General features: G+C 35.8%; 2 protein-coding genes and 1 long non-coding RNA gene across 5 annotated transcripts; all 3 read right to left on the minus strand.

Moving 5' to 3' along the window:
• LOC109830874 (protein FAR1-RELATED SEQUENCE 5-like) lies at positions 1,953 to 5,848 on the minus strand. The gene is made up of 4 exons (XM_020398234.1): positions 5,479 to 5,848; positions 4,820 to 5,400; positions 2,470 to 2,701; positions 1,953 to 2,077 (listed from the first exon to the last, which is right to left on the minus strand). Exons 1-4 carry the CDS (start codon positions 5,846 to 5,848, stop codon positions 1,953 to 1,955), a joined length of 1,308 nt encoding a protein of 435 aa, XP_020253823.1.
• LOC109830875 (protein FAR1-RELATED SEQUENCE 5-like) lies at positions 5,858 to 6,778 on the minus strand. Its single transcript, XM_020398235.1, has one exon. The coding sequence runs from the start codon at positions 6,776 to 6,778 to the stop codon at positions 5,858 to 5,860; it is 921 nt and encodes a 306-aa protein (XP_020253824.1).
• Positions 7,552 to 11,716, minus strand: LOC109830381. Of its 3 annotated transcripts, XR_002244277.1 has the most exons (5): positions 11,464 to 11,716; positions 11,132 to 11,259; positions 9,111 to 9,222; positions 8,449 to 8,597; positions 7,552 to 7,804 (listed from the first exon to the last, which is right to left on the minus strand). It is a non-coding gene; the product is annotated as an uncharacterized LOC109830381 (long non-coding RNA). The 3 variants fall into 3 exon arrangements; XR_002244279.1 differs by lacking the exon at positions 11,132 to 11,259 and having other exon boundaries at positions 9,111 to 9,216; XR_002244278.1 differs by lacking the exon at positions 11,132 to 11,259.

Here is an 11,794-nt window from a genome sequence, read left to right on the forward strand (position 1 = left end):
TCCTAAGGTCAGTGAAAGTCACTGTTTTGGGTTAATACAACTGTTTATATTTGGAATTAGCGTAAGATTTGGAGTTAGCGTTTATTATTGGAGTATGACTGTAAGTTGATCTCTCGGTATTTTTTAAAAAAATAAGAGTTCTGTTCCCATAGTAGATTGTGAAGTAAGAAACTCACCTTCAATTGTATAAAGTGCATGAATAAAGTTACAATCTCTCCGCTATTTTGCTGATGCATGAAAGAAAGTAGAATTCAAATTGTAGTTTTTAATCTAGTTGATTCTAGATTTTTGATGAGTGAATATAGCTTCATTCTTGAGCAGAGTCACAAGACTTTGGAGATCTTTACTTTCCTAAAGCTTTAGGAAGTTATCAGTGGGGGGTTGCTGGAGCAAGGATTGAGTATCAAATAATTTTTTTTGTCAGCTTGAACTCTAGTGTGAATCCCACCAAAATATTGATGATTAAAAGCCTTAGGGAACTCTTGACATTTTTCAGCTTTTGAAAGACTTGAAACAAGGGAGAGCCGGTAATGGGTGAGGACCATCCTTGATGTGTCACTGAAAGAAACATATGATGATCAAACCAATAATTGAAAAACTTGAAAGGTGGCATAAGCTGATGAGGATGTTAAAAGAAAACCACTGCTACTAGACTGTGATCACAACAATATCTGGTGTAATTGTTCTTGCAAAGTGCCCTAAGCTTGCCTAAGCTTGCTTTTGTATATGAGTGTGTTTTTATTATTTTGCCAATTATTATTTTTCAATTGCTATGAATATGCAAACTTTTGTATCTGTAGCCGTGGATCATGGAGTCATCTTCAAGATCTCGTCATGGACTGTTGTGCCATTGTGGAATGAGGGCTATACTCTCCAGATCTGGAACTAAGACGAACCTCGGTCGATTGTTTTTGGGATGCGCTAATTGGAAAGTGAGTAATTGTGGATTCTTCAAATGGGTATCTGATGAAGAGGAGTTTCAAGGTTCAAAGGCAGAGCAGTCAAGCGTGATGCCGCAAGTTTCAAGAGCCGTGTCAAGTGGAGAAGTGCGGGAAAAGAGAAAGATTGAGATTGATATGTTGGATTTGTTGAAGCTTGGTATATTTGTTCTTTTATTTGGTATTTTTTTCTAGGATTTGTATTTGGTATTTCTATTGGATTTGTGCTAAGTAGGGTGTAAGAATGTATTATTGGATTTGTTGAAGTGTATGTTCTCCATGTATTGCATAGTTAAGTTTCCAATGAGGAAAAAACAGACTAATGTACATGTAGCCTAAAGTATTGGATTTGTGCTAATTTTTTTACTTAGTCTAAAGTAAGTCATGATCCGCAGTACAGTGTTTCAATCATGTAGCCTAAAGTATTGTGTTTGCATGTACATGTAGCCATCGTTTATGTTAAGCTTAAATGAATGTACATGAATTAACTGCTAGCATATCCGCAGTACAGTGTTTCAATTATGTGCAAATTTTCTGAGCATTACTTCCGAAAGTGTTTTATGTGGAGTTCGCGCTCGACGCTGACTTATTGCATATGGTATATTAGAACTTTTAGATGAGATATTTCTACGAGGGTTTGCAGAAGTCGCAAGAGTTTGCTAATTTAACCTGTGTTGTGAGTCTAGGATGATTTCTTAAGCAAGTGAGCACCAAAGTTTGAGACATGTATAGTAAGCTTTTAGGCTTTGCGTAGAAATAACTGATGAATCATCTTCCTTTCAACTATTATAAAAGTTCATAGATCTTCACATGTGACACCGGCAAAATAAACCTGAAAGTCTTAACTCTGAAACCAAGTTGAGAACATAAATAATATTCATGTACTAACAGCAAAATGAAAACACAAAATGTGAAACCAAAATTAGTCTTAACACATCAGCTATAATACACAATCAGTCTTAACACATGCTTCCATTGTTTCACTTTTTGGTCTTTGATGATGCAGCTACTCGATTACATTAAGTCAGACATTTTTATTTTTGCAACCGTACGAAAGAAGAGCCCATCTGCCGAATATTTCTGCATCCAAACTAGATGGCTCACAGCATTACTTGGTCCCATGTGTACTGCCACCTCATCTGCCATATTATGAAACAAAACAATTCTGGTAAACTCAGTGAACTCAGTGACAAAAAAATTCAAATTACCATTTTACTAAAATATTAGCATTGACAGCATATTTGTGACACAATACACTTTAAAAATCAAAAGTCAAAGTTTTTATTTGATGCAGTGATGCTTGTTGTCAGTATTTATTTCTCATGTAAATGTATGAGTATTTTTGCTGCCTTTATTTATGCAAGGTGATTGGGTGAGAGTATGAGTGACCATGCACAAAAATGCACTGAATAGAAACGAAAATGGTACCTTTGCAAGTTAACTTTACAGCTAGTTCTATAATGCCCGAGTTCACCACATCTGCTACATATGCATTTCTTCCTTTCTTTCTTTTCTTGTGCCTATTCTATACCTGACTGGATTCTAGTAGCATTGCGTGGACGACCTTTAGTCCTTGCAGGTCTATCAGGATCACGAACTGTTATCTGAGGAATGTTCTCTATTGTATGTGAAATGGGTGCGGAAGGTTGAGGAATATCCATCAATTGATCTTGAGTTTCTCCAACTTCTTCTTCAAGTGATTCCATGAACTTTGTTAGCACATCATCAAGTTGTTGCAGCGTCTCTTCTGAATCAAATGCAAGCTCGAGCACATTATTGAATTTTGCTCTTAAAGCCCAAGATTTTAATAAATTAATCTTCTCTTCACAGCTGGTGATGTTTCTTCCAAATACTGGCGGAATGTCGGTGAAGCCTTGCTATTCAAAGTTCAAGATCCAAGTTCAAGCTTCATCCGCGAGATTACCAAGTCAAGCTTATTGAAGATCAAGATCATTGCTTGGGTAATTTAGTTTAGGAATTTATATTATGTGTGTTAGTACTTTAAGCTCAATCATATACACACATACACGTTTTGGTTTTTGTATATATATAGTTATATATATACATATATGTTTTGGTTTGATAGTTTTCAAGTTTTACTATGAACAATTGAATATAATTAGAAAACATATTTTTTGTTTCATACTCATATGCATATATATGATTTCATCAATATCAATTTTAGTTAGTTAAATAAAATCATGTTTTAGTGCATTATATGTGTATTTTGATAAAATACTACATTCATTGTTTATAGACTTCATAACAATAGTTTACATCTTTCTTCAAGTCTATAAAATCATTTTGTAAAGTTTCAAAAGTTGGTTTAGCCAAAATGTCAAAATTCACATGTTTACATTTTCGTGTTTTGGACTATTTTGCAAAATGATGATATTTTTCATTTGGGAAGTCCTTTTTCGAAACCAGTCACTGTAGCATGTTTATTATCATGTCTACAATCATTCCCCAAAGTTTTACATTTTTTAGAATTTATTTGATATTTTTAAACAGTATTTTAAAATCAGCAAAACAGTTTTTGAATATGTCAGTTTTCGGTCGACCGAACCGGTCGACCGAACCTGAGTTCTCGTGAGCCATTCTTCGTGTTTTTGCTCTCTGTCGGTCGACCGACGAAATTTCCGGTCGACCGACAATAGATCCGTTGCACTCCAACGGCTATTTTCTGAGCTGATTTTTCTGGGGCTTTTTGGACTTTTGTTTGGGGTTTTGGCTGAGTTTTGGAGTGGGTATAAATACCCCATTGCTGTCATCTTTCAAGTTGTTAAGAGAATGGTTTAAAAGTTTTTAACAAGGGTTTAAACTTGTTTAGTGTTTGTTTAAGTTTGTTTTAAGAAGCTTTTAAGCATTTGAGTGTTTCGGTTTTGTGATTCAATTCTACAAGAGCTTGAGGAGATCATCTATTGGTGTTTGGGCATTCAACTATTCTCCCTCCAACTCTTGATATATTGAGAAGTTTTCTAAACTCTATTTCTAGCTATTTTATATATTTGATTATCATTGTTATTTAGCTAGAACTACATTGAGTTTAGTTTTGTTTTATATCTCTTTGTTCACACACAACCTATTGAGCTTATTGTATTTACATTCATAGTATAATTTAGGGTTGTGGGTTGGTGACATTGAGAGTGAGCTTAATTGAGTTCTCACCTTGTTAGAGAGAACAATCATTTGTTAATTTGTGCTTATCATGAGAAAATCACTTGTAATACACTTGTACACCGAGAGAAGTGTGTGGTGAGAGACGGGGTCGAATCCAAGAGGAGTGGCGTCGGTTGACGTGCCTAGGGAGAGGTTATAACCGAGCACTTGAGGGAGACACGGCTAGGTCCAACACTTAGTGGGTGTAGAGTGTGATTGCAAGAGTGTGAGTTGTAGAGTTTTCGGTTAGCTAGAAAACCGAGTGTGTAGAAGAAGTTCCGGCTTCCAAACCGGATTGTGTTAGTGGATTTCTCCCCGGGAGTGGGGAGCGGAGACGTAGGACGGAAGGTCCGAACTCCGTGATCATATTGCTTGTTTGAGTGTGCTTTGGCGTTCATTCATATTTATGTTCATATCTTATATCGCCATTGTCATTAGCTCATTATCTCTTTCATCCACTATCTTGTTTAGATTATTTACCCTTGTGTTAGTTTATATATCATTACATATATCTATTGTATATTTTCTTGGTAGGATATATTATCTTGTGTTAGTTTATATATCCTTGCATATATATTTCATCATATAGGATATATCTTATTGTGTACATTGCTTATCCTAGCTTACAAATATTGTTGTATTTCATACTTGCTAGGATAACGTATTAATTAGTTTTTAATTGGCATTTAAATCGGATTAGATTAGCATAAGACCCTAATCACCCCCCTCTTGGGTCTAACATCATCAAGTTGTTGCAGCTTCTCTTCTGAATCAAATGCAAGCTCAAGCACATTATTGAATTTTGCTCTTAAAGCCCAAGATTTCAATAAATTAATCTTCCCTTCACAGCTGGTGATGTTTCTTCCAAATACGATGTTGCCAACCCCAATGTTACGATGCCTTGCATGTATGGTCCAACGGTGTAGGATGTAGTGGTCGGGTAATGAATCCATCTGCCTAGCCATCATTAGCGATAATATATGTCTACATAGCACACCATTAGTTTCAAACAAAGCACAAGTGCAACGGAACTCCATCTGACTGGACTGTTCATAAGTAACCACCTCCCATTTTCCTCTATCTGTAAACTTACAAACCTTGTATTCAACAATGTCCCCATCTTTTCTCAATTCTTCACAGAACTCTGTACTAAATCCTTTGAATTCAGTATGGAACACATCAAACATATTGCGTGTATACATTTCTCCAGCTTGGACCTCAATTGGATGTCCAAGGAGTATGACCGGCTTTGTGTTCAGACTCTTAAAATCTTCATGGGCTTCACTTAAGCGACGATGAGTTACTGCTTTTTCATATTATGTCACAAACTCGTGTAACTGAGTCTGTGAGTTAACATACCCATCAAAAAATGCATTAATACTTTCACTCCTTTGGCTTGATCTCATTCCAGAAAAAAAAGTGTCCTTCAGATAACACGGCACCCAGTGTTCTTTGCATTTGTAAACTGTTTGCAACCATCCCTCCCCTTCTTCATTTATATCAAACTTCTCTTTCATCTCAACCCAATATCCTTCAGCCTGTTCAATTGAAGAACTATTGCACCACAAGCCCCAATACATTTGAAACTGTTCACCATAACGAGATACCAAAGTAGGCAAATGATCAATAATATGCTTTTGCATGTGCCAATAGCAATAACGATGTGTTGTCGTTGGAAACACTGAGTGAATAGCATTACACATTGCTCTATCCTGATCTGTTATAATAGCACCTGGTTCAATGCCGTGCATGCATTTCAGTCATTCTTCAAATAACCAAACAAAGGTATCTTTTTGTTCATCGGCTAATAATGCACAACCAAGTAAAGTGGACTGCCTATGGTGATTTACACCAGTAAATGGAGCAAATGGAAGACCGAACTTATTAGTTCTGTATGTCACATTAAACACAATAACATCACTGAATTGCAAATAAGATGCTCTTGATCTTCCGTCGGCCCAGAATACACTCCTCATTTGTCCACTGCTGTCTACTTCTATTACAAAATAAAATTCTGGATCATTCGCTGTCATACTCTGAAAATGTCGAATGATAGATATGCATTCATGACCAATATTGTTGACTCTTTGGGTTCTGATATGATCAATGCACTGTTGTGATGTTACAAATTCATCGTCTCTTCCATTGGTTGCATTGATAACGCGAGAAATAGTGGAAGGAGGCATACCTTCTTCTCGCAGACTATCAATAAGTTTTTTACATCTTTGGGTTTTATGAAATTGTTGATGTGATCTGTGCATTTTTGCTTTGTCTGGACTACTCAACACATGATTTGTATGTTCTTCAACAAACCCCGTGACCTCCCACGATTTGTCCTCCAATAATTTAACTCGCATCATTGCCTTACATCCCACTCGGGTCTCTCGCCGAAGAGGGATCTCTATCTTGCCACTATTAGGTTTATAGCCCTCCTTATCACAAACAAACTTTCTGTCTACCACTTCTCTAGTCTTGCGAGAGTAATTCACACTGCTCTTCCTTATTCCAAAACCCATCAACAATGCATAAGAGTTATAATAGTTATAAGCTTCTTCATGACTATTAAACTTCATGCCTAGTAGTGGTTTAGGAGCATTCGCATCATTGGCCGCAGTTTCACTTCCAATAACACTTGATTCTCCCATTCCGAACTCTACACTATTTGAATTTGTTTCCTCCATTCCAAACTCCTAAAGAAGAAAAAAACAATAATAATGACCACGTCAATTATTTGGGAACAAAAAAAAAACATACACAAAAAAAAGATACATAACGAAAGTTGAAAACAACAAACCGCTTAAATACACAAGCTATAGTGTCCCTGGTTGTCAATACACTACCAAATAATGGGTCTACGGGGACGGTTTATAACCGTCCCGCTAGACAATAAAACCGTCCTCATAGACCTAAGGGAACGGTTACTCATCCGATACCTTTGCCACCGTAGTGCTTGGTCTAAGGGGACGGTTCATGATCCAAGTAGCGCGGTTCTTGAACTGTTCCCGATTATAACATTTGGGGACGGTTTACCTATGGGGACGGTTCATATTTTTGCAGATGCTGACGGTTATTCAGTAATGGGAACGGTTATAATTTTAAGCTACCGTGACGCTTACATACCAAGGGGGACGGTTTCGAGCTTGACCTAAGAGGACGGTTATATTGTCTATGGGAACGGTTTTGTTTGTGATCTATTAGGACGGTTTTTATACCAAAGAAGACGGTTAGCTATGGGGACGGTTTTTAGCAATGGAGACGGTTTTCAGATGTAAAGATATGGGAACGAGTATATATAGCAAAGGGGACGGTTTTCTATTTTGACCGTGCAAAAACAAATCATCCAGATATATCACACATTTTTTTGACCTGCTGTTTCAAAATTAAAAAAAGAAAAAACAAAATAAAAACTCTATGATTTATACTTGCTCATGTCACAAACAAAGATATGAAACTCTAAATTTTGCAAGCAAATTACCAACCAAACATAAGGGACAATTCATTGGTTCATTACAATGACTTTAGTACAAGTTTTTTCTTTTGTCCAAAGTACATGACTAAAATTCCTCTTTCATTAAAACAAAAAATGTCTTCTGTTTAAAGGTCTGCATTGCTATACATAATTTATAAATTGTCTCGATAGAGCTAATCTCGTTGTAAGTGATCAAAAGCACGCGTGGAATATCCTGTTTCAGCCACCATCAATTTTCCTGCATAAATTTAGATAAAAAGATAAAAATGAGATTATATTCATTGCAAGATTCAATCACTTAAATATATGCTTTACAATTTTAAGTAAGCAGCTCTTAGTAGAAGTTTAAAGAACTGATGAAATGTTGCAGGTATGTAAGGAAACAAATAAATATTAAAATTATGGGTAAATTGATGGCATTATGACAAGGTTATCGTTATTATCGTTGCTATCGTTATTTTGAAAATGCAAAGAATATTGAAATTTACTCAGTGCAAGATGTGGGCTGAATGTAATCGACGACATGGTGACGATTACCTGAATGAAGACTTGGTCTGGGGTATATTTTTCAGTATGCATCTACAATACAGAATGCATGCATATAATAAACATCTTAGAGTTGTCTATTTCAGAAATTTCTTGATGGAAGATGCCAGTAGAAAAAAGGGGACGCTCCTCTGTTGTGCGAAATTTCTTGATGTGGAAATTACCAGTTAAAAAAGAGGGGGGACACTGATCCAGCAGTAGAAACAAAAGCATAAGCATATATAATATGCAGAAGATCCACGCATTCAGCCCACGTCTATTAATGTTTGTTTGTTTGACAATTATGACTTGGCTTAAACTAACCAATTATGGCAAACAAATGAATTGTAGCTTGACCTGTGCCATCTCTTTTGTTATGTATTGCCTGCTCTTGCATTGCTTTAATCATCTCCTTCATTTGTTTTTCTTATTTGTCAAGTTATGTGAACCATAGATATGTGAGCATTCTCGTCAATTGGCTTCAAGTAATCCTCGACAATGGCTTCCTGTAGATAAAAAAAATATTACAATAGGGTGGGATTTTTATCAGCAATGGAGATTTTTTAGAAGATTTCAAACATGCATTTTTCATAAGCATCTCAGAAAAGCAAAAAAAATGAAAATAAAAATAAAAAAGGCCTTATAGAAGTATGTAACGACCAAGATGTATATCGGACTGAAGAATGTCTAGGAAGTCATATTACTGACTTATCAACAGTATCACAACATCAACAAAGAGAACCTGGAAAGGACAGCATAGATATGTGAACATGTGTGGGTATGACAAATCTGCATCAAAGTTTAAAAATGAAAATAAGGACTGTGGCGCGATATGCCTCAGAAGCAACTAACAACAAAATTATTTAGGCTTATGTTTTTAATACATAGATATAGTTCTTCGTGATATTTTATTACCATATCATATTTTAGGGGTAGTTGTCATGAAGAAATAAAGAGAAATATAATCACAATAAGTGTAAATTTACAATGCATATCAAAGCAATATCCTTTAAGCTTACAGTTTCCCCAAGTCTACAATTAAAAGCTTGTATCTCCTCCACCATGTGTCGAACATCTGATAAAAATAACCTGTTCTGGGACTCTTCCAAGCTCGGTCTACTTTGACTGTGCCTAATAAGAAAAGAAAACGTAACTATCAGCTCATTACCAAGATAGACATTTTTTTTAAAAAGAACAATCTCAATATTTTCAAGAGTCAATGTGCAATTTAGGACAACGCAAGAGAGCACAATTTCACACGCAAGCATTTAAAGTATATAAATGACAAGAAAAGAATCATTATATATATATATGAATCATAGAATAATACACTTAAAGTGTACGCTTGTTCGTTCTTTTTTGGGAGATTTATATGTTATATATAGTTAGGAACCACAATAAAAAGAGACATTACTTTTTTTAGTTATATAAAAAGAGACATTACTTTTTTCAGTTTTGCCTAGAAATTCATAATCTAATAAAATGTGTTATGAGTTGAGTTCAATAAAAAAAAGGGAAGATTAACATCTCTAGAAGATGAATAACTGGATATATAGAACATATCTCAAGCGTTTTGCAACTTTTGCTCATTTATTATGTGGTGTACAAACTATGAAGGGTAGGGGAATAAAAGGACCATGCTTGCTTGCACGGATCAGCAACGGATCATTCATTTATGGTGACTCTTTCTCCTTTTTTGTTTCCCATATTCAGATAAAAACTAACATAACTTTATAAAATACATGAAGGTATGGCCACATCTCCACCACCATTAGAGGAAAGCCTTCTCCATATTTTTGTAATTGCCACAATATTTTGATTTATCCACTCCCATACCACACCACCATAAAGACCTTATCATACCAATGACCTAAGACCAATTTAATCCAAGTTTACTATATACATAATTATTATGCCTTCGAATACTGTAGAGATACAAATCAACTTTATTACAGTTCGATTGAAAAATTGAGAGGCAAAAGGATGAAGCAAGGAACTGATCTGTAGACCACTTCAAAACAATCTAGGGGAGAAATCATTGGCCTAGAATAGGAACAAAAAAAAAGATTTTAATATCTATAGAAAACCATCCAAATTCCAAAGGGTCAGGTATTGAACAAAAAAAGATAAATCACTAGTAGGAAAGATACATAAGAGGCAATGGAGCATTATTCGTCAAGCGGCACAAAATAAATGTTTCCAAAGTGCAAGAGAGCAGAAACAAAGAAACGTACCTGCATATACATTACTTTAAATACCAGAAGAAAGGTTGAGGAGAAAAGAAAGCGTATTCTAGGTCAATGACCACAAAAAACTGCTATTTGCCACATACAGAACAAGATTCCGACTGGAGAACCTATGATGACAATTTTCATATGCAGGTGTCGACGAGGTGATCATATACAAGCTTAACTCAGGCCCTATGATGATAATTTTCATAACTAGTCGCCAATGGCCAAAACGTTTGGATGACAAAGTTTTCTTAGCCATTAGCTCTGTTTTATATTCACAAATCAAGGGCATGATAAACCACAAGGGTAGGTATACTGGAATTCTACATTGACCTATCCTTAAAAGCATAACAAGAACACAAGAAGCAAATCAGTAGGGCACCAACTTCTCTTATATATATTCTAGAGTGTATATGATATTAACTTTTGAAACCAAAGAAGCAACCAGTCCAAAACTGGGAGCTTCCTTTGAATTCAAGCCCCAACAAAAATGTTTCAATTTGCAACCAACAAGCTACAACAAAACACAATTGATCATGTAAATTCTGGCAGAGCTCGCCAACAAGAAAAAATAATAATAAACGTACGACAAGCTCTAAAGAATCAACATCTACATAAACTACAAACGAAGTACACAATACATCATACAATATTTTCAAAAAACAACATGGGACAAAGAACTCTCTCAATATCACAATCCCAATGCTATATATCATGAAAGAACTTTCCATCATTTGATTGGAAGTAAGAGCACGGATGACTACTTCAATAAATAATGTGTAAACTTCTCAATCTAAAGAAACATTTACCTCTAAGGTCGTGTCAGTCGAGATTATCTCTTTCTGGGTAGTGGCCTTAGGGTGATCAAGGCAGTCAAGCCTTATTCTAAGGTGCAAAGGTCTCATGAAGATGAAATCTTGTAAATCTCCACCAGTTTCTAAAATCATCTACTAGAATAGTCAGATTATCTTCAAAGATTCCAAAGAAAATACAAAAAATTAAATATACATGCTTAAGGTCAAATATCAACCAAGACAACAAAGCCCTAATTTATAAAATTAAATTTCAATTTTGTTAAATAGATAAAAAGGAAAATTTGAAACCCTAGAGTTTGATGATTAAAAAGGAGAGAGATAAGTACCCAATCACTGGATGCTAGAGAGGGACGACCTTGAAGTCGACGAACAAGGGGCTGACGGACGAGGGAAAGTGAAGGAGAGGCGGCGAAAGTGAGGAACCGACAAGAGGAGGGAAACGACGGCGAGAAGGTCGGCGAGAAGGAGAGGCGGCGGAAGTGGGGAGCGGCGTTGCTCCGTCGAGGAGAGGAGGCGGCGGAAGTGGGAAACGAGAAAAAGCCCTAGGTCTCTTCGACGGGATTTTTATCGGGTGAAAGATGAGGGGTACGGTTATATGAAACAAAATTAAAATTGTTTGTTTTTAAAGTTTGGGCGCTAACATAAAAAGCCCAAAAT

Source organism: Asparagus officinalis, chromosome 2 (genome assembly GCF_001876935.1).
Source record: "Asparagus officinalis chromosome 2, Aspof.V1, whole genome shotgun sequence".
NCBI lineage: Eukaryota > Viridiplantae > Streptophyta > Magnoliopsida > Asparagales > Asparagaceae > Asparagus > Asparagus officinalis.